The 24747-nt window shown below is 31.4% G+C and overlaps 1 protein-coding gene across 1 annotated transcript; it reads right to left on the reverse strand.

Moving 5' to 3' along the window:
- Window positions 1-2481: 2481 nt before the first annotated feature.
- Window positions 2482-24747, reverse strand: LOC145305590 (proton-coupled folate transporter-like). The gene is made up of 23 exons (XM_080147279.1): window positions 24637-24747; window positions 21260-21342; window positions 20524-20573; window positions 19747-19784; window positions 19395-19453; window positions 18835-18886; window positions 17005-17062; window positions 16315-16371; window positions 15857-15941; window positions 12144-12250; window positions 11160-11221; window positions 10404-10451; window positions 10046-10083; window positions 8801-8843; window positions 7844-7920; window positions 7276-7341; window positions 6676-6713; window positions 6305-6374; window positions 6058-6118; window positions 5503-5575; window positions 4817-4885; window positions 4534-4593; window positions 2482-4039 (listed from the first exon to the last, which is right to left on the reverse strand). Exons 1-23 carry the CDS (start codon window positions 24676-24678, stop codon window positions 3945-3947), a joined length of 1431 nt encoding a protein of 476 aa, XP_080003405.1. The 5' UTR covers window positions 24679-24747; the 3' UTR covers window positions 2482-3944.

Consider the following 24747-nt stretch of genomic DNA (forward strand, 5'->3'; position numbering starts at 1 on the left):
TAGCTCCTCTATAATTAATTACAATATTGCAACAAGTTTATAAATAATTTGGATCGTTCGTTTGTTATACCGTCAGTTTTCAGAGATCCACTGTTATGGATGTTGTCAACCTTGTTTAAAAATATTATTTGTAACTAACAAATAATTTCTTTCACCAAATATTTCTCTTCCCCCCCCCCCTCATTCTCTTTCACTCTCTATCTATATATCTCTCTCTCTCTCTTTTCCTTTCTCTTTCTCTCCCCTCTCTCCTTATTTCCAGTATGGCTTCCAAACCAATTAACATCCACCATGTTATGTTAATCCTACTTTAACATTTGTTTGTTATATATTATCTGTTATTTGTTTATCATATAGTTTAAAAAATTTTGCCGCTAGGCTACGCAATTAATATTTTTATTCTTGTAATTTTCAGGATCCTTTAATGATAATACACAAGATTTTTTTCTTGCAACCTTAAAAATAATTTTTATTTTGCATTTATCTTTTTGTAAATGTTATGATTTTAATATTTAAGGAGGAACATATAGGATTTTTACATTAAATATACATAAATATATTTTAAGATTTTAAGATATTTTAGATTCAACTTGTTTATCTTTTATGAACTGGACTTAGTCGAAGGGGATCCGTTTTCATACAGACCCTATGTTTGAGCAAACTCTTGTTTAATCTCAAACAATTTGAAATAAGTATATGATGACACTTTTAACTTGGTTCGAAGGACAAGGGCTAGCAAGAATTGCATGTATGCTGATGGGAGGAGTATAAGAAATGCAATTTCTAACAAAAAAATTTTATGTGATCTAATTATCCGATTAAGTTGATTTTTGGTTATACTGAATCCGGGGACAACAAAGTACAATACTATAAGCTAAGTAACTCTATAATCGAGACCCAAAAATGTAAGTATGTCCATAAACATCATCCTGTATCAAGCAGTTTTTCAACAAATTTACTTACAATTTTGCTTCTACTCTAATACATTCTGATTATTCAGTTCTGTTAATGTCCTTCTGTTTCAGAGCTTCGCTTTTATGGATGTTGTCATGCTTGTTTCCTATTATAAGATTATAAGGTTGTGCTTTTCATATGATATAGAGAGTGGTTCTGTGATGGTTTAATTAATTTTCTTATGTTTCGATATGTTTACTCATTAGAACTTTTTAAAAATTAGATTATATATTATATTATATATTAGATGTATTTGATTATTATATTGTGAGAACAATATACAAAGTAGAAAAGATTTTAGTCTGTATGTTAAGACAAAGCCCAAAGTGGCTCAAAAATCAGCCATATGACGTCATAAAAATGAGGGATTATCCATCTCTGTTATAGGGGTTTTCTTTCCTACTTCTCCTCTCATGTCCCTCATTTTTATGACGTCATATGGCTAATTTATGAGTCACTTTGGGCTTTATACTCTGTAATCACTGAACTAATTAAGGTTTGGATTTTACATTAAGTCTTTTGGTGTTTTTCTTTTTCTTTTTACTAGCATCTCTTTAAATACATAGCCTCGAGATACTGAGTAGGTTGGAATGCCCTGGCCCATTAACAGGCGCAGCTAATTAGAATGCGCAGAAAAGGCTTCAAGAAATATAAAATGTAATCCAAGAGATTACTTCACTTAATACCCTCAGAAAAGGAAGGGGGTACCTTATCATTCCCCCTCCTACGTACATAAACTTTTTTTAAAGCAGATGTAAAATATGCTATGAAAATTTAAGAGAAAAAAAACAATAGCAATACTCCTTTTTACATAATTTATTTCAATACTGTTGATTAACTTTTATTTACATTTTAATAATTTTTTATAGTTAACAAATAATTTGAATTTAATTTTTTGAATAATAAAATCATTTAAATTTCTAATCTAATGCCAATATTATGATTTATGTTAAAAAAAAACCAAGAAATACAAAATTTATATCAATAAAAATAACAAAAATATAAGTACATATTTTTACTGTATTTGGAAGTACAAATTTGTGTATATACAATAAACTTCAAAATACTTATTTGAGTTTTTGATTCAATAAGTATTTTTTTAAATTATTATATCATTCAGTGCTTTAGACATAAAAGCTTTACTGAAGATCCGACCCCCCCCCCCCCTCCCTATTTTTTAAATTAATTGAAAACAATAGAAAGGATAGTTTTGGCCTATGCCTAGCCCCTGCCGGGTTGTAACCCTATAGGGGTTATCTCTGAATTACCTAACCTGCAGGGTTACCAGTACTCATTATAAAAACTGACCTAAAGAAGAAAAACAAAAAAATACTTCTTTCCATATTTTCATCTTGTCTATAAAATAAGGGGGGGTTCTCTGCTCGACAAAGCAGTTAGAGGGAAATTACTTACAATTGAGGAAGTCAAAGAGAGAGGGGGCGTGTGATTTTTAACTTTACAGTCTCTATGCAGAACCTAATTATATTAGAGCATTTACCTAGCATTAGCATTTCAACTGAACATTTATACACATATTCATAACCCAAATTGGACATACATAAAAACATAACTAAAGTAGAGTAATTTATAAATGTTCAAAGCTTTACTTCAATTAAAACAATTAGGCCATACCTAAAAAAAATTATTAGGCTAGCTAAGGTGTTAAGATTAACTATCATAGATAAAAAATTATATATTTTCCTTGTGATTCATATTCCTTAGAATACAATAACTATAGGCTAGTCTAAGAAATTTTATAGGATATGGCCTATTTTCGGTAACATTCATTTACTAAGTATATTTGCGATAACTTTTATTTAATAGATTCTTCCAATTTTTAACATTTACAAAAGGGCCTGCTTTATTGCTTCAAGATCCATGACAGATCTATATAGGAAATAAATGTCTATAAATGAGCTCAAATTTTCCAAGGAATAATCGTTTAAAACTCATAGTGCTCCAGTAATCCATAATAAACTCTCATTGCCCAGAACGATAAGACCTATTATTTACTTTATTAAAAATAAATTCATTTTTTTCATTTCATATTGCTATTTACATTATATTGATGTATTTAATTTATAATCATAAGAAAGAAAATCAAAATTTATAATATAGTAAATTTAAGAAAACTCTGTTTTAAAATAATTCGATTGTGGCGACACTTCCTGTGTGTTCAAATATTGAAACTAAAATTTTAATCATATTAACCCTTTGGTGATGGTAAACTGAAAAAAAAATATAATTGAAGAAATCTTAAAATCATTTAAATTATTAAATATTCACTACTTTCTTTTAGATAATAATTGCCGGGGCGAAAAATTGATTTATTGAGAAGTAGATAAATAGATATATACTTATAGAACACTAGCCAATAGCGAGATATAGTTATATCGAGCCAACTCTAGTAATTTACATATAGACAATAGCATACTTGAATAGATATATAATTACTTAGATATATTAACAGGGGAAAATTTGTCGTCAATTCAGGTTGCTTATATGGACCTTATTTATTGGTCAGTTCGGTCCTCCAGTAGGAGGGGGTGGGGGTGGGGTAAAGGGTGTTATTGTTATTTTAGTCAGCTGAAAGTATCACTTTATTATAGTTCATGAAAATCTGGTGCAACAACCAAATAATTATATATAGATTCATACTTGCATTTGTTTGAAAATATTAGATCACAGCATTTATTGGAATGTTTAGAGTATAAAATAGCTACAATGAAGTTATTTAAATCAGAATTTAGAATTATATGGTAATTGTGATGTAAATTTGTAAATTATATATTTTGATATTTTTCTATTGTGGTTGTATTGACAGTTGTCCCCGGATGCAAAAATTATAAGTATAGGAATTATTAAATATTACAGAATTTGTTATTCATTTGCGTTTCCGGGGACAAGTTCTTAAAACTGGTTATATATATCCAGTTGAAATTAATATGAAAAACATTTTTTGATAATAAAATGCTTTATATGTTGAAAATTTAATCAGCATAGCCGAGATTTGAAAATGCGGCATTGTTAGTTTTGGCGGGAAGATTGGGATCAGCTTTCTCTGGGTTGTCGTCTTTCTTCTTACTCCTGCACATATGGCAATTTTACACAATCAAAAAGTCAAATGAAAATACTGGTAAAACATTATTTGGCACACGCATCTGCCATACTAGCATCAAGGATTCTTTCGAGCAAGTAGGAAAACAGCCTAAAACCAAACCTAAGATATAAAAAACAAATAGCATAAACCTTCCAGGAAATTAAAGCTTCCATAAAATGGAGAACTCAATTGGTTTATTAGTTAAAATTGATATCTCAAAGTCAACAGATCTGCTGAATATCCAGAATTTTGACTTTTCTAAGGCATTTGACAATGACAAAGATATAAATTTTTTAAGTGGCCTGTTAGACTTAGCTGTAATTCTCTTGGATGAACTATTTTCTCACTTAAGAAGTTCGCTGACAATTATTGAATGCTCGAACAAGCAATTTGAGAGATCTTAGTACACAGACAGACGTATATCCTGTTACTTAGGTATAATATACATGATTCAAATTAAATTTTTTGATTGTGTAAATTCCTTGTAAGAAATTGTGCAAGAGCCAGAAGTCCTAATGACACCGCCAGACCTCCACACGCTGAAATAATATCATTTATTACCCATATTTGCGATAACTTTTACTACACAGAAACTGTCAATTTTTTTACTATTACAAAAGAAATTATTGTTTTTATTATCATACATATGTATATTTTTGGGGGATTTGGAGGGGATACCCTCGCTTCCCCATCCCCCAAAATTTCTAGACACACATATATACATACGGCCTACTACTAACAAATAACAATTTATCTACTAACCGACAAAATAAGTTCCACCAGCATGGAAGGGCTTCAGAGCAGGATACAAACTGTTGAAAATAACTGCACCTGAATTTATACATCATTTCATATCACCAGGGATAAGACAAAAAACGATAAATTGATGTGCATTCCCAATGAAAGTAAAAACTACCTCTTCATATGATTGACATTTTTGTCCACTACTTGATTGGAACCAACCAATCAAAATAAAAGAAAAGTACACAAAGATTTTGAGCCATTAAACTTTGAGTACCAGTGTAATATCCCCTCCTTCATGCTTTAATCACAATTATTTTAACCTTTCAATGTCTTGTTTCCAAACATATTAATGATATTCTTATTCTTACTGATAGTCTAGAAGCCTCTGCCTTATTGCAAAAAGTTGGAAAATCAAAATGGCGAGTAAATAAAGAAATCTGTCAAAGAAAAAATGTATAAACTTCATAATATTCTTTTCTATTTTTTTGTGAGTCATTACTTTGTTTGTACACTATTTGATAGCATATTAATTCTAGTTTTTAAAGTAGTAAGTATTATTTCTGTGCTATTTATAATTAGGCAATTAATACTGTAGCTATACAAATATAATTACGTGTCTTTAAGTTTTATGGTTAATTGCTCTAACAAAAGGTTTCAAATAGCATATTTACTATGAAATAAGTAGTAAACTATCTGATACTAACCTAGAAGTAGGGAAATGTCACCAGTGAAAGAAACTATTCCAAGTAGTTTTCCAATTTCATTTTCAGGTACACTCTAAAGTAATAACAAATATTAAAAGGGGTTTATTAAATCATTCAAACTCTATTAGCTTTGACTCTAAGAGCCTTTTAATAGTATATGTTTTAATATCGATATACAATTTTTCTGTTGGAAGAGGGAGTCAGTCAGTGAGGGAAGTGGGTTCTTATAGAGATGCTACGCTTTTAAAAATAATAGTTCAAGACATATTTAGTCCCCTTAATAACCTAAACCACATTCAGGACCTTGTGGATGGTGGTTGGATTAAATCCCAATCGTCAATTTGAAACAAAGTATACAATGTCTTGAATTCATGTTAGGTTGCTAACATGGACCTCATTTATTAGTCAGTTCGTTCATCCAGTAGAAAGGGAGGTGATGTGGTCAAGGGGTTGGATGGGGGTATTGTTTCTTTAACCAGCTGGGAGTATCGCTTTTGTGCATACAAATTTTGTGCAACATCCAAGTAATAATAAACCGCTTAAAATAACACAAACCTTTGAAAGTAGAGCTTCATATGAGGTAACAGCCCATTCTCCAAACCCATCAAACAAAATACTGAAAAAGTTTAGGATTATTTGTTTAATATTTAAAATTGAGGTTTCACTGTTAACCCCTATTTTGAACTAAATTGAAAGTTATCGGGGAAGGGGGGGGGAAGTTTGGGGGTCTAGTTTTTCGTTGGGAGGTGGGGTTTAAGTGCTCGATAGTAACCAAGGGGGAAAGCACCTAAAATGTAAGTACCTTATGGCAGCTAGAGTAGTATTTTTACTGAGACCAAACATAGTCAGGGCAGTTATCTTGCACAATAAACCTGAAATTAAATAATCATTAATTTATTTTCAATAATTTGTTTTCAATGTTTTTCTCATCAATGTTGAAACAAATTTATCAATATTTGCTATTTGTTCTTATTTTAGTAGTGAAGCTACTCTTTAATTGTTGATGTTTGTTTGTCCTTTTGTCTGTCTGTAGTTCTGTAATGAACACCAGGGAACTACTAAAACTCATAGCTTCCTTTCCTAACTCTTTCTTTTCTAGCAGCGAGGCTACTTAATGATTCAAAATGTCCGTCCGTCTGTTTGTCTGACTGTCAAAGAGAGAAAATTATCTACCTGAGGCACAGATGATATCATCAGGAACTTTGAAATGCCTAAAAATTAAATATCTTAAGTTTTATATCCATAAAGTTTTTATGTCTCGTCTTCGCTATTATGATTTAAACTGGTAATTAAATAGTTATGGGATGTTTTCTGTAAAAATTAGGGCCATTGTAAGCTTTATATTGGACATGTTTAAAGTTATCTTGGATTTGGTATGTCAACCCTATCAATAGAATGTTTTGAAGACAAATATTTCCTTTTTATTGATTAATTTCAGGAAGGAGGAGACAATTAACTGTAAATTACACTGGTACCCAACGGTTTATGACCACATTCTCTTATTGGTTGGTTCAATAACTTTCATTGAATTTTGATTAGTTGGTTCCAAACAAGGAGTGTCTTAACTTTTTAAACTATAATTTAATCTACAGAAGGGGTAATTTGATTATCGTAATTAAGGATGCATATAAATTTATCGTACATTGTCTTATCACTTAGGAATATGCATTAATATCCTTGAACAGTATTCCTAACCTAACACGCAAAACACGCCATAAACATAATTTTTTTTGTAGTCAAATTTTATTCGTGGAATATAAAGAATTAAATTACTTTGCTAACGGAAGAAATATGAGAACCGCCAGCGTAGCCATTCCAAACTTGTATCCAAAAAAGTAACTGTTCATAAAAAAAAACTTTCAAATTGATATCCAACAAAAAAAAATTTAGTAGGGTGTAGTGTTTGAAAACAAGCTTCTTTATTGAAGCAGTCTCCAAACTTTTTAGCACATAATTTCAATTTGCAAAGGAGTTTTTTTTTATTATCATTGGGAAATGGGAATGCAATCAATTTATCGTCGATTATATTTTCCTTTAAGATCCGTAAAAAAACAAAACAAATCAGTTGGTATCACTAAATATTTTTTGTTAAAATTAACACATTTGGTGTCTAAACATATCCTCTTAATCAATGGATAGTAGTCTGACTTTTTGTGAGTAGATTCCCAAACGATCGAGTGTAACATTGGCAGTCATACTGCCTTTTGACTGCAATTTGTTCGCTTTAATTTAGAGGTTTTTACAAGTTCTCAGTCGATATAAATAAACCAGTTTACTGTGTAGATTCCTTTAATTGAAGGGCATAATAGATTTATTGTGGTAATTTTAGAAAGTTTTTTTCCTGAATTCTGAAACCGAAAATTTGAGATTGTCAGTAAGGAAGAGATACATTATATCCAATTCTCCAGCTTTTATTATCTTAACAAAATTAATGGATATATGAATACGTGGATATTGTGTCAGGGCAATTTGAAAGTCGTCAATTTAGGTTTCTATTATTGTCCTAAGATGTAGGTCAATACATTCCTCCATGGTCTTGGTCAGGATAAGGAATTAAGTAGTCTTAAAGGAGAAGGAATGGGGGGTATCTTTATATTAGCCAGCTAAGAGAAATATTTTATCAGCGTATGCAAGAATCTCTTACAATATCCCCGTATTCTATATCCATTGCAACAGTGGTGATCAAATTTGAATTTCTGAATTTTAGTTAAATTGAATTAATCACATGTCTTTTTTTAAATACTAGCATATTCATGTTTAGTTTTTGACCGTGATTGTTTCTTTCCGTGCGACAGAATAAATTTTAGTAACTTTTAACATGTAAGAAAAAGAATATTATTTGTAAATTAGAGCATATTTTTAACAAAACATTATTTGATTCGGCGAACTAACATTTTTAGACTTTAAAGAGATACTTTGTGTACAACACAATGTCTAATACCCTATGAATCAGAATTTAAAAATCATAAAAACAAAACGATAGCTACTAAAAATATTGATGTCAAAATATCTGTAAAATAGACAATCGGACTTCTTGGTAAAGATGGTAGAATTTCTACGCTTTCTCAATTGTACTTATTAGTTTATGGTATCGCCAAGCAAAAGGTTGAAAGGGAGAGGACAATTTCAAACTTCCTAAATTAACATTCAGAGCTATCGGCAACAAAAAGCAATAAATTAATTTCAAAATCATTTTCGGTTAAATTCTGTTTAAAGTTACTAGTATAAACTTGAATGAGAATAAAGCTTGTAGAATTGTTTATTGTAATTGTCCTTTCCCTCCCTGAAAAGTACTAACCTGAACTATTAAATAGGCAATAATCAACAAAATTATCTGGCTCCTGAAACATGACAGATGTTATTTGTCATGTTTGTCATTATGACAGATGTAATTTGTCATGTTTGTCATTATGACAGATGTTATTTGTCATGTTTGTCATTATGACAGATGTTATTTGTCATGTTTGTCATTATGACAGATGTTATTTGTCATGTTTGTCATTATGACAGATGTTATTTGTCATGTTTGTCATTATGACAGATGTTATTTGTCATGTTTGTCATTATGACAGATGTTATTTGTCATATTTGTCATTATGACAGATGTTATTTGTCATGTTTGTCTCTATGACAGATGCTATTTGTCATGTTTGTCATTATGACAGATGTTATTTGTCATTTTTGTCATTATTACAAATGTTATTTGTCATGTTTGTCATTATGACAGATGTTATTTGTCATGTTTGTCATTATGACAGATGTTATTTGTAATGTTTGTCATTATGACAGATATTATTTGTCATTTTAACAGATGTTATTTGTCATGTTTGTCATTGTGACAGATGATATTTGTCATGTTTGTCATAGTGACAGATGTTATTTGTCAAGTTTGTCATTATGACAGATGTTATTTGTCATGTTTGTCATTTTGACAGATATTACTTGTCATGTTTACCATTATGACAGATGTTATTTGTCATAGTGACAGAAGTTATTTGTCATGTTTGTCATTGTGACATATGTTATTTGTCATGTTTGTCAATAAAACATGTAATTAATATGACAATGTTATAATAAATACATGATATAAATCTGTTATGATTATGGCAACTTTATGACAATTTTTCAGCATAACAAAATAATGACCGTGGTTGCCTTATAATTGAAAGATCATCTGCCCAATAAATTTACCCGAAGTGTTAGGAAGGCTAAGAGCAGAATATTTATCTCGTTTCTGAAATTTTTCATTTTAACTTTTTTGTGCTTAACTATTTAAAGAAAGCTTCATGTCTGTTTTAAAAGTCAAATCTTCTACTAAAAGTATAAAGTACACATAACATAAAAATATCTCCCCACTCCAAAAAATCACTTAAATTAACAAAGGGGGATTTGCATCATACCTAAGGCGAACTTTAATTAGTTAATGTTAAAAGATAATGACGGGGGGTCGAGGAACCAGTATTTAGACAATCTCTTTAAGCACATTTTACCAGGAAGTTTTTTAAAATAGTTGTAAATTTGCATAAAAAAAATATTATAATACCTGTTATCCCTCTTCTTTACAACTGTTTTTATTGACTCCTATTTTCAAGATTCATTCTCAACAAGTTACTAAGTTACTAAAGTAAATATCTCCAAACAGCTGGAATAGATAAGCTGTGTATTGTAGGGAAGCTTTGTATTTATCTTAGAAATGGTTTTTTGGACACCCTTTTGTTAAAAAACCTCTTTAATAATTTTCTTCCCGAACTTCCATTGTTTATGAGAGAGTAGAATTATCAAAAATTCTTATTATATTATAAGATTTTCCGTTTGCTAAAGTAGAAGAATAGAATTTTCATGATTTTTAGTCCTACTAATGGAAGTGATTATTATTGTAGTTTTGTGTGAATGAAACTTGCCACAAAATGTGTTGGATTAAACAGCTCACAACAGTTCTCAACTTTCTTCTAAAAACCATTAAAAATAATTAGAATATGTATCAACTCATGATTTTGGTTTAATGACTTAGAAAACTCGGGTATAGTCCTTTTCACGACATCCCTCCATAAGGAGCGATTCTTCGTATTTTTCACAGTAGCTTTTCTCCTATTTCTAGCCCCTGCGGGGGGCTCTAACCCTGCGGGGCCAATTACCTAACCCTGTGGGGCAATCACCTAACACAATATAACCTAACCTAACCTAAAATAACCTATAAAAAGCCATTTTAAAAATACGAAGAATCGCTCCTTATGGAGGGATGTCGTGAAAAGGACTATACCCGAAAACTCTAACTATTAACTTGAAGAATTTTTGTCAATATGAAGACATTTTAAACAGTTTTTTTTCTACCAGAAGTCCAGCAATATAAAGCCGAATTCAGAGACGTGCAAGCTTTATTTTTGAGGTTAGTTAAAATTAGTGGTTTTTAAAATTTGAGGTGGGTAATCTAATGTATATTATTGTAATTATTCCCCTTTACCACCCCCCCCCCTCTTTTTTGTGGAATCTTATAAATCAAAACTAACATAACCTAACCTAAAGTAATAAACAATCAAATGAAAAACTTTCTCCCCCCCCCCCTCTTTATTTTCAATTAATTTCAAAATTAAGGGAGTGGGGGGGGGGTGTTGTGTGCTTAATGGGAAAATGCCAACTATTTGAATTATTTTCAATTCCTTGTGTTGACCGGGATCTTTGAGCAGGGCACAGTATATGGAGGTCAACAGGAAAAATCCACCTAAAATAGTTCAAAAGTATAGCAAAACAACCAGGATTTAAGTCAGGCTTCAAATTGTCAGGGATCTTAAGGGAAAAGACAACTAATAGTGTTTAAACTTTTCAACTCATAATAAAAACTTTAAATCACCAGAAGGGAATTTTTGTTTATCATCATCATTTGGAGTTCCTGGGCCTGACAAACAAAATAAGAATTATTTAAACTAGGAAAAATTTATAATTATGTCAGCTAAAGTATTTAGCATTGTGACGGAGTGACATATGGTAGGACTTCATACATGCCTTATTTAAAGAGCATCTGCGCTCCTAATTAAAGCAAAAATATTGGATTGAAAACTGTGTATTATTTATAAAATAGCAAATCTACTAATTGTATGTCGCTTTATCAATTTTATAAATTTAAATCAATTCTGAAAAAAAGTGTTACTTTTTTAGTCTCATTATATGGAGTTTTTTGCTGGATTAAGATTGTCAAGAAATATATCAAATCTTTATTTATTTTAAATTAATAATCTAATTGTCAATTTGTGAGGTTTACTCTTTATGGTGTAAACAATTAAGGATGACAACTTACAAAAGTAGCAAAGAAAAAAAATCATGGAATAGACAGACGGACAAAGTAAGTTATAAACAGATAAACAATCATTATTACAAAGAAATGAAAGAGAGAAGAGATGCAAACAATCAAAGTAAATGACAAAACCTTTAAAGAACCAGGTTTATGCCTTTTGAAGTATGTCACTGATAAATTAATATGTAGATTAGATGCGCATATATTTCAGGAATCTTCACTAAAACTTTCAGCTCTCTATCTTCAATAGGAGCGAGAATATCACATTTACCCTATAGCGTAAAGGGCTGACTGATTGGCGGACAGACAAAGTGAATTATGTAGTAGCTTCGCTACCAAAATCTTGTTTTACCTGAAATGGAAAATACAGCTGTGTAGCTTGTTGCTTTTAGAACAGCCCCGGCAACAAAGGGTGAAACTACTCCAGCTATGTAGGTCATCGACTGAAGGATGGAGAATCTAAAAAAGAATAGTAATTATGAAAAAATTGCTTAAATATAGAATTCTCTTTAATGGTAAACTTACATTTTTATGATTTTATTACAAAGATGCTTTGCATATGATGTCGTACCTTGTTGTCCAAGAAATCAATATTCCACAAATCCCATGAATAGGATAATTAAATTACACAAAAACTTGTCAAAAAGGTAAAAATCAACATGTTTTAAACGGAAGTAAGAATTTTGTTGTAACTAATACAGAAGTGCTAAACACACGTGATTTTCAGCTGTAGTTGGGGAGCAACAAACGACCTTTTTTTCTGCCCCCCAAATATTATTTTAGATTTATTTCGCTTGTTGGCTAATGCTATACCATATTTCTGTATATAACTATCGGCCTTTTTTCAAAAGTCCTAAAGTTACTGTTTATAGGAAAGTTTTGAATAAAGGTTGTTAATGTTCACAATGTTAATGTAAAGTAAATATTTACCAGGGCTCGGCAGCCGCGCGTCTTTAAGCCTCAGTGAAATCAACTTCTACAATTAAAATTAAAAATCAGCTAGAAGTCTAAATGTATAGCAATCACTTTTTTTCAAAAAGATTTTCAAAGATCCAAACGGGTTTTAATTTGACGCGCGGCTTCCGAGCCCTGCTAGTTTTTGTTCATTTTATCGATTTTTTAGTTTACCCTTTATTATCCACTAATTCAAATATATTCCTAGTTGTATGTTTAGCTTTGTTGGAGCAGTATGAATATTATATCTTGTAAAAGATATTTAAGATATTTATTGTTGATTGGAGCAATGATATTACTTGGTTATCAATCTCACAATGCTGTTTACATGATAATGTACCCCCCTCTCATGGTTACAACTAGCCAAGCCAACATCAATGATGTCAACCCACCTCTAATGCACCTATGCCCTTTACAACAATATAGCCTGACCAAACTGCGCCATTACGGTTATACAAATGAGAACGAAATGTTAGAGGGTAAACTTATGAATGAAACATTCAGATCATGGGGGTATCATCTCAATATGACCTTTCAAGAACTTGTAAGAAGTGTTACTCTATTTTCGCCTGAAAACTTTATTATGAATCACAAATTTGATAACTTATTGGAGCCTGTGTTTTACCCAAAATATGGATACTGCTATGAGGTTAAAAACTACAATTTAAGTACCATGCTAAGCCTGCCTGAACAAACACCTTGCAAAAAGAACTTTTCAGTCTTACTAACCAGCAGAAATACTCGCACATACTATCACGGTGATTCAAACTCACAGTTTGGCGACAGAGTTTACATAGACAAACTGGATATATACTCCTACAAGGTCCACACAGAAATATATGAATCTGCGGCAAATACAAACTGCAATGCAGCTCCTGACTATTCGTATGAAAAATGTGTTGATGATCTTATTAGAAATTATCTGAAAGAAAAGCTTGGATGTATCCCTCCATATCTATCCTCAAGTGACCACTGTACAATTGTCCCAGGAATCTACAACAAAAGCCTGGCATATTTTGGCACTGAATATGCAAACAGCTACTACATAAATGGAGAAACTATTGCACAGAAGACATGTGCTAAGCCTTGTAAACAACAAAGGGTGACTCTTACCCTCAAAGACCAAACGCCACAGGCAGAAAATGACGGATCTTTTGCTACTTTTACATTTGACCCAACAGTTAGGGTCAACAAAGAGACTCCTAGCTACAATTGGTTCAACTTTATAGTTGATATTGGTAAGAAATTTAAACTGTTAGTAATTCAATTTGTACGTTCGTCAGTCCGTTCATCAGTCTGTAACGCTTTGAGGAAAATAAGATTTTCATAGGGTGCAATTTTTGAAAGATGGATAAATTTCTATATGTGAAGATTCCTTTACTAATGAGCAGTGAGCAGGAGCACAGAGTATGTTTTTAGATTTTTTTTGGCAATTAATCCATTCTTGATTTATGACCACTTATCATTTGCTCTTTCATCACACTTTTTTCTGCATCGCTAATAATGGATTTTATCATCCTTGTTTTATCAATTAATTACAAATTATTGTTTATTTTGTTATATTAGGTAGCTCTCTTGGGACCTGGGCTGGTCTGTCTGCAATATCCTGCATTGACCTGTTAACTATCAATCCGATCCAAACATTCAAAGCTTGGTTCTTCTTTAAAGAATCTTAAGATTTTTATGCTCTGATTTTTAAAGCCTTTAAGGTAAAAATCGTCATATAAATTTATTTTAATAGTACATGTACGGTGATTTCGCACAAAGTTCTTGTTAGACACTGATACCCCTTGCCTTCCCTCATTAATATTATTTATATAAATTTAAAATAAAAGGAGGGGGTATTTTATTTTTATCCCTAGCCTATGCGGGGGCAATAACCCTGCGGGTCTACTCAGTAACGAATCTAACTTAACCTGATCTAAGGTTATAATCAAGCAACCCAAAACAAGTTACCCCCGCCTTATTTTATTCAATTTATTCTAAAATAAGGTGGGGGAGGGAGGGGTGGGGGGATCAGTGCACAACAATGAACTTCAATGAACAATTATTTTGGCCTCTCGTAAATTCATTAAATTATGGTGATCAAGACTAAATGTTTCCAAATGTTAAAACCCATTAGGTAAACAATTTTATTGGTAAACACAGCACCTCTAGTTAAATATTGGCCTTTACTTTATTGTACTATTAATTAATAAAATGTTTTTAAATTACATCCCATGAAAATCATAAGATTATTATTAATTAAAGGAAATACATGCCTTTGCAAAATTCCGTAAAGTTGTGAGTCAGAGTCCAGTCAAATGCGATTATGAAGTCAAACTGTTCTTAAATATGCGTTTGATCAACATTAAGAATAGTTGGACTTAATAAGCTCATTTGACTGGAGGCTTTCTTACAATTTTACGGAATATTGCGAAAGCTACTATTCCTTTTTTTAAAGTTGTTTTATTCTGATTTTTAGTTATACCTATATGAGATAATAATCCAAAATCAATTTTTAAATGCTATTTAGAAAATATTTGACTAAGTTTTTAGTATTTATAGATATATATTAATGTTATATTTCAATAAATGTTTTTATTTTAACCTTTTCACTTCAAAATCTAACAAAAAAGACAGTTTGAACCACTTTTTGCGTAATATTTCAGTGAAACCTTCCCAGGAACTATGAGAAGCTACACTGTAAAGAAATACCATATCGGTGCAGCAGTTATAGAGATCCTTTGTTACACACAGACGGACCACCTGTTACTTTTATATAAAGATTATTATTTTACCTTGTAGTTCTAGTTTCCAGGGTGGAGTCACTGGTAATATAGGAAATGTTCTTCTTATTAATTTACCTAGAAGTTCTAGTTTCCAGGATAGAATTACTGGTAATAAAGGAAATATTCCACTTATTAATTTACCTAGTAGTTCTAGTTTCCAGGGTGGAGTCACTGGTAATATAGGAAATATTCTACTTATCAATTTACCTGGTAGTTCTAGTTTCAAGGGTGGAGTTACTGGTAATATAGAAAAACATTCCAGCTATTCATTTACCTGGTAGTTCCAGTTTCCAGGGTGGAGTCACTGGTAATATAGAAAATATTCCATTTATTAATTTACCTTGTAGTTCTAGTTTCCTGGGTGGAGTCACTGGTAATATAGGAAAACATGCCAGCTATAGTCGCCGTTGGTCCACCCCACAAACCTAAAATTTTAGTTAATTAATGTGTCCGTCAGCGGCGGTTTCCCTTAAAGATTTGACGTGTATAACTCCCCAACCCCCTTTATTTTGTAATAATTGAGCTCAGCTGCCCTCAAATTCACTATATGAGTGCCAGCTTACAATTTTAAAGTAAAGTTCACTGTGCATGGTAATGATTTGCGCCTGTTTTTGAAAAATGCATTCCCCCTTCTCTGGCATAGCAAAGCAGCAGTAGGAACCAGTTTTAACGCCTTTACACTATGTCGCGCCGAGATTCGAACCTATTACCTTTCTGACAACTAGCGAATGCGTTAGTGTTACGCTACAGGCCTGAGCCAAGAGTTATAGAGTACCTGTGCTAATAATACAACTTTACCTGATAAAGCACTCGCAATACAGAACCAGTACGTATGCATGCTGACTATTTCACTAACTAAATACAATTATATTTTAGAATTAAAAATAATCTTTTTTAGTCAAAATAAAAGTTGATACCCCTCAAAGTACCTTTTTGAGGGGGGTTGTTTAATTGTTTTTTTTTGTGTGATTAATTTAGGTCAGGTGAGGGTCTCCCGCCGGGGTTAGGCATAGAGAAAAAACTACCCACCCTGATTTTCAATTTATTTTAAAATAAGAGAGGGAATGTCGGAGTTCAACAAGCATTTTGTATAAAAAGCAACAATTTTTTTCTAGATGTGATAGAAAATGTATTATTTAGTTAAAACTTCAGCTATAAGCTATAACCAACAATAGAATTAAATCTAAAATAATATTTTAGAGGCAGATTTAAAAGTCGTCAATTTTACTGTATGTTGTCCCCCAACGACAGCTGAAATCCACGTATAGGTTTCGTGATTTTTTTTCGAATCAATTTCGTTGTTGATATAAGCTTATTTGTGAGTCCAGAAACCAACCGCAGATGTTAGACATAGCCCCCTTAATTTTCAATTTATTTCAAAAATTGAGAGTGGGGTGTCAGCGCTTGACAGGCACTTTGTGAATTTGTGAAAAAGCGACAATTTTTTATTGCATATTATTGAAAATGTATTATTTATTAAAAACTTACTTAAAACATAGATGATAGCAGCTAAAGCTTGTCCGATACCAGGAAGGATCATAGGCAACTAAAAGAAGGTGTATCAACTTTTTTTTTTATAGCTAGCCGGTTCTTTTAGTAAGTAGTAGATGTAAAATTTTTCATAGAATTCAGATATGCAATCGGTTTTTTTGTAGACCTCTTATTTTTTAAGTAATTTAAGTTTTTTAAAAAAATAATTAAGTCGGTTTTAAGGTACTAAAACGCAACAAAATAAAAGAAGAAAATGGCCAGTAAGAACAAAAATAGTAAGATCTTTAATTTGACACCTTACTTTTAAAATTCTGTTGAGTAATTATTGAAAAAATCTATTTTTTTAACCTCGGTTTAATAAAAACTTTAGACCTAAATATTTTCTCAAACAGACATAAAAAACATGGGTTCATATATACCTTTAGAATCAGAAAAATATTACGAATCCATTGTAAGCAAAATTGAAAAAAAGTAAAAAAATTAAAAATTAAACAAATGGCCAATTGTATTTTTTGTTCAGGCAACACTATCGTCTTCCCTTTTTTACCCCCTCTTTACCCCCTCTTTACCCCTTCCCATTTTTATACTCAATTCAAGAATTAAGACGTTGCCTGTACAATATAATATGATATTTTCATATAATTCCTTTTATTGTAGTTTATATACTATATTGTAAACTTTTTTTTCAATTTTGCTTACAATGAATTCGTAATATTTTTCTGATTCTAAAGGTATATATGAACCCATATTTTTTTACCTGTGAAATAATAAAATTAATGTCAAAGTTTTTATTCTCGTGGGTTTTAAAAAATCGATTTTTTCAATAATTACCTGACAGAATTGAAAAAGTAAGGTGTCAAATTAAAGATCTTACTATTTTTGTTCATAATGGCCATTTTCTTTCTTTTTTTTGTTGCATTTTAGTACCTTAAAATCGACTTAATTTTTTTTTTTTTAAACTTAAATTACTTAAAAAATAAGAGGTCTACAAAAAAACCGATTGCATATCTAAATTCTATGAAAAATTTTACATCTACTACTTACTAAAAGAACCGGCTAGCTATAAAAAAAAGTTGATACACCTTCTTTAAAAAAAAAAATTAAGCAAGAAGGGTGAGTGAATAAGGGTTTTATAGAACAATTGGGTATAGTCCTTTTCACGACATCCCTCCATAAGGAGCGATTCTTCGTATTTTTAAAATGGCTTTTTATAGGTTATTTTAGGTTAGGTTAGGTTATATTGTGTTAGGTGATTGCCCCACAGGGTTAGGTAATTGGCCCCGCAGGGTTAGAGCCCCCCGCAGGGGCTAGAAATAGGAGAAAAGCTACTGTGAAAAATACGAAGAATCGCTCCTTATGGAGGGATGTCGTGAAAAGGACTATACCCGAACAATTTGTGTATTAGTATACATTTTAATTTAGCTTAAAAGAATGTAATAATTAACGAAAATTCTCATTTCGATAGAAAAACTAAGTTACACAAAATTTCATATTGACAAATATACAAACATGCATCCTAATACTTTGGCAGATATAGAGAATAGTTCGATTAAAACTGGCGGCTCCGCCCCTAGGCTCTAGGGGCGGAGTTTAAAGAGGTAATGGGAATCTCTCTTATTCAGAATCATTCTTAAATAATAACAAAAAAAACTTCTTTTATCAAATGACCGACAGTCAGACAGACATCGTTCTACTTTGTATTATAGATATTAAAGTTAATTTTTGGGTTCAGCAGGCAAAAATAATCTTTGTGAACTAATTCCTTGATATTATTAATTGTTGCATAACCGATGAAACAACCAACCGACAGTTTAATTACAGACCCACCTTTCTTCCAAAGTAATCACTCCAACTGCCCATTAAAATATCAACTATCAAACTAAAAAATAAAAATTATATTCAAACAAATAAGCTAAAATATTAAAATATCTTGAATTAATTGTACTGTAAACATTACTGGTACCCAATGTTTTATAGAATCTTTTTCTAGTTCTTTGGGTAGTTTCTTATTAAATCTTTTTAATGGTTGGTTTAAACTGGCATTGTCCAAACATTCAAAACAAATAAATTTATTCTACAGAAGGGGTAATTTTGATTATCATAATTAGTAATGTAATTCAATTTATCATTATTGTATTGTCTATTAATATCCCAGAGACATAAAATAATTCTACCTTGGTACAGAATAAGAAATAGTTGTATAGCGAATAGGATACCTGCGGCACTCCACAAATGATAATTCTACCTTGGTACAGAATAACAAATAGTTGTATAGAGAATAGGATACCTGCGGCACTCCACAAATGATAATTCTACCTTGGTACAGAATAACAAATAGTTGTATAGCGAATAGGATACCTGCGGCACTCCACAAATGATAATTATACCTTGGTACAGAATAACAAATAGTTGTATAGCGAATCCAATGTGACGCATCTTTTGATATCTAAAATATAAATAAATCAACAAAATCATCAATTTTAATGTTAAGTAAACTTCCCTTCCCTGTGGGTCCTAACCTGCGGGGCTAACCAATATCCAATATAACCTAACCAAACCTGACAAAAATAACAAGCTAAATACTCCTCCCTTATTTTTAATCTATTTCAAAATAAGAAGAGGTGCGTTTTCGTGCTCGACTTTCAATTTAAGGGAAATTCCCAATTTTTCAATTGGTGAAACTGTAACTACAACTTTTTTTCAAAAAGCAAAACATATTTTTACTAAATAATGACTTACTTTAATAACTGCATTTGTATCATTCCATGTGTGCATTGCCTATATGTCAACCAATATATTTAGAATATTCTACTATATAATGCTTGAATGTGCTTCTGTAAGTTTGCTTGTTTGATCATTGATTTAGCTAAGGTGTGATAAGACGTAGACAAAATCAGAGGTATGCCCATGATTTTGGCATGGAGGCAGGTGGGGTAAATGAAGCGAAAAAATCTCAGGGGAGGGGAAATGAAGGTTTCTTGGGGGTTAAAGACAACCAACATTACATTGGTAGTGAGTTGTGCCTCTTTTAGCACAGGTAATTTAACTGTGCTTGCAAGTGAGTTGCGTTACTTTTGGGACAAGAAATTCTTTTTACTCTAACAAAATATGTCGCGCAACTGACATAGCCGCAGTAGGAACCATTGTAACGCTTTTAATTATGATGTGATGCTTGGCCGAGATTCGAACCTATCACCTGCCCGACAACGAGCGGATGAGCTATGTGTTACGCAACAGTCGTGGATTAGAAGATTATTCAACAGCCAAGGAGTGTAAAGCTAAAAAAGTGAGCGAAAAAATTGACCTTTTTTGCCAATCAATGGACGCTTTTGAGTACGTTGATTATGTAAGGCAGTATATTCACCCCCTGACAAAAAACGACGCCTCTATTGATTTTAGTTTACGGGAGGGGGGGGGGGGGTAGAATTTTTGGGTCCACGCCCCTATGTCCCTATATTTTTTTACAACTACAATGCGGTAGCGCAGCTACTCTACAACTAGATAACATTCTAAATTCCTGGCAGGATTGATTTGAATTAATACTTCTCACATAATCTTCACATGTTCTAAAGAAAGAGCAATATTACGTTTTTGAGAAGGTAGTTTTTAGAATACCTTACTTTTTTATATCGATCTATATAGTGGATTCGATATTAGCGAACTGGGATAATCTTTGAATTTTTAAAATTAAAATAATTTTTTATAGTTAACAAAAAAATAAAAGGTTGACATTATTCAAAAGTAGCAAAGCACAAAAATCATGGATGGACAAACGGACGAAACGAGTTCAATAGCTGATGTTTAGTGTTTATAAGTCAAAAGCCTATGATATTTTATGTATGCTTAGATATTTTTCTAGCATGTCTGACAGACCGTTGGACCACGTAAATTCTATACTGGATGCTCAATGGTATAGGGAATCAGCCGTTATCTTGATTAGTAGCCGAGAAAATTACATTTCTCTCAAAGCGTGGCCGTCTGACGTACAGACAGACAAATATAATTATAGAGTAGCTTTTCTGATTTAGGGGGTAGCATTAGCCTTTTTTATATTTTGGTGTATATGTAAATGCATACATACTAACAGAGACCAATATCCTGAGGTGAATTCTTTTTTAAAAACTTTTGCCCCACTAAAATTTTAGTGAGGCAAAATTATCCCCTCTAAATTTTAGTTTGCCTCTCTGATTTTAGTGGGGCAAAAGTTTTTTAAGAATTCACCTCTGTTACTTAAAAATATGCGCTAACCTACCTTTGATAAATTAGGGGCTGTAAGGCAGAATATAAAAAATAAATTCCAATGTAGTAGAATAACATTCCAGGCTCCACCGTTATCTAAACAGAAAAATACATTGCTAATATTGTGCTCATTTATTGGTCAGTAGGTTATTCAAGTAATAGGTGAGGGTTCGGGATAAAGAGGATGGATAGTGGTATCGTTATGTTCTATGATTAAAGGGTGTGAAAAAAAATGCGGACATTTTTAAAATTGAAATTGCGCGGCTTGTGTTAATAGTAGAAAATTCTTATGCATATCGTTAGAACCGTTATGAACTCTAGTTTTTGGAAATATAAGAACGAATCCTGTGCTATGTATAGTTAGGGAGCTACGTGGTGAAATGTTCCTATTGCCTTAAAACTTAACTTGCGAGTAAATTATCAAATATCAAAGTATAAAAAGATTGAATAAAAAAATTGCAAAACAAGTTTATTTTTTATTTTTAAACAATGAATTCAAGAAAAATTATAAAATTAACTAATTTATTAACTATTTATTATTAATTTATTACGGTTTAGCCTTTGATGATTTTAGAATATTTCTAGCAGTAGAAACACAAACACCTGTAGTGGCAGCAACTTTTCTTAATCCAGGTGTTTTTTTATTCAATAACATGTTTTTCACTCTTTTCTGTACTCTATCTTTTGTTTCTTCCGCCCATTAAATCCTCTATGCTTTAACGACGAACCTGTTTCTTGGCATTTAGTGTAATTTCTCACCAGGAATGAAGATCTTGTTTGTCTTGTAAGATTATTCCATACCTGGGATGCAGATCCACTTTTCAAAAATTGTCTAACCTCTCTTATGCTTGCTCCAGGGTACTTTTTCATAAAAGTTTCAATCTCAACTTTTATTTGATACCTTGTTGAAGGATCCATTGTAAAAGAATGATTTCAGTACAAATATTCGTAGATTTTTTCATATTCAATTAGAAGATTTGTATGACAAATAAATACAAATATTTAAAAAGCTTTAAAAATAGGTTTATTTTTTTCAATATTTTTTTTTAATTTTCTGGTTTACTCGCAATTCAAGTTTTAAGGCAATAGGAACATTTCACCACGTAGCTCCCTAACTATACGTAGCACAGGATTCGTTCTTATATTTCCAAAAACTAGAGTTCATAACGGTTCTAACGATATGCATAAGAATTTTCTACTATTAACACAAGCCGCGCAATTTCAATTTTAAAAATGTCCGCATTTTTTTGCACACCCTTTAGTTAGTTCAAACTAAGATTATCCAAACTTGTAATCTGTCTTTAATCTGCAGAAGGGAAAGTTATGTTTATCATTGTTAGGTTTGTACATAAATTTATAATTCATTGGGTTATCCCTTAAGATTCCTGATTGCTACCCTGTAAGTAATTCTTCCCTCCCTTCGCTTCTTTGGATGTAGTCATCCTTGTTAAAAGCGCAGATTTTCTATAATTAGGTTAGATCATCCGTCCGACTGTCCGACGGATAGCTAGTTTGTCCTACCAACTGATTTAGGAGATTAATTTATTAATGTTGTCATCTGTTTATTTATAAATAGGCCAAGTATACATTTTAATACTTATTTGCATAAGCAAACATTAAAAATATAATTAAAATGTTCAACATTAAAAGATAAAATTTTTTTCCGGGATCAAACTAATTAGACAAATTATATTTAGAGAGAATATTTATAATAGATTTATTACCCTAGATGTTCAATTAGAAACAATAATCCATACAACTTAAAAGGAATTTCTAGCAGATAAAGATATATGTTTTTATTAAGTTGCATACGATTCAATCCAATAATACGATTAGTTGGATTATATTTAAGAAGCTCTTTTATAAAGTGTCTATAAAAAAGAACGTCATACAAAATAAATGACCAATGAGAGGCCAATACACACAAACTAATCTATCTATGGCAGGCCAGTACACAGACTAAATTACCAAAGTATACATTTTAATTGACCAATTTTCATTTGATTTCATTTTTTATAGTCCCTATAATAACTAAATGGAGAAAGTCACTCAAAAATCAGACATGTGACGTCATAAAAATGAGGGAAATGAGATTAAGTGGGGAAAAAATCCCTAAAAAAAGAGATGGATAATCACTCATTTTTATGATTTTTGAGTGACTTTCTCCATTTGCTATAAAAAAGCTTCATAGTTTTATTTCCCAAGGCAAAGATTGATCCTAATAAGTTCGATGTATTACACAGGTATAATTATAAAAAGCTGCCCTTTTATAAAAAAAAGTGTGTACACTCTAAAGCAAAAAAATTATTGCTTACTCTACTATTATATACTCTACCTTTTTATTTTTTTGTTTACTTATCACATAAAATAAATTTTTCAAGTTGAAGTTCATTAACACTGCAATATGACTCAATTCAAGTTGTTTTACAGTTTAAGATAAAATTGGTGGATTTACTTCTTTATGCCGCTAAAATCAACTTGACAAACGAAAATCGTAATTGGTTAATTTTAGCGGCACATGTTAAAAAGTTTAAGCCGGCTTTAAAAGCCGTATAAGGGTTGAGGTAAAGGGTTCTTTACTCTCAAACTTTTAGTTAGCAAAGCTTTTCTATAATCAGGATCGATTCGTCCATATCGGTTAGCTCTTTTTTTTTAATGATGATTCATATAACTCCTTCAAAACTTTGAAACTCCTCATTTTATCAGCCCCCCTCAAAATAAAAGGCTCGGAAGTCCCTACCGGCTTTTTTAAAGTTTTTGTTAACTGATGATTGTTATGTTGAAACGTTTAGAAAATTATAAATTGAACAAAATATTAATAAGAAAAGTATATAAACAAGGATGACAACATCCATAAAAGCGAAGCACTGAAACGGTAGGACAAACGGACATTAACACTTGTATAGTGTTAGAACTTAATTATCATAATATAAATTTATAAGAGTCAAAGCAAAATTGTAAGTAAAATTGTTGAAAAACTGCTTGATACAGGATAATTTTTATGGACATACTTACATTTTTAGGACTTCATTAGAGAGTTGCTTCGCTTATTACATTATACTTTGTTGTCCCAGGAATCAATATACCAAAAATCAGATCAATCCAATGATTAGATCACATAAAATTTGTTGTTAAAAAAGTAAAAAAATCAACATGTTTAAAATGAACGTACGGACATTTTGGTAATGATTATAGAATTGCTACGCTTTCTAAATCGTACCTAACTATTAAAGGAATCACCATGCAAAAAATTTGAAATCGATAGGACAATTCTAACATGCCTAAATTAACGGAAAAAGCTATCCGTTACGGACGTACGGACGGACGGATGGACGGACGTACGGACAGACCGACCCTAATTATAGAAAAGCTTCGCTTTTAAAAACTTACCCTTTTTATCATTTTGAGGATTCTAAATCTACCCACCATCATTTCTATTTTTTTTTATTTTATGTCTTTTCTATTTATGAATCTGAAACTTTAATTATAATTATCACAAAC

The sequence above is a fragment of the Acartia tonsa genome, chromosome 14, assembly GCF_053477335.1.
Source record: "Acartia tonsa isolate MP-2025a chromosome 14, ASM5347733v1, whole genome shotgun sequence".
Lineage (NCBI taxonomy): Eukaryota > Metazoa > Arthropoda > Copepoda > Calanoida > Acartiidae > Acartia > Acartia tonsa.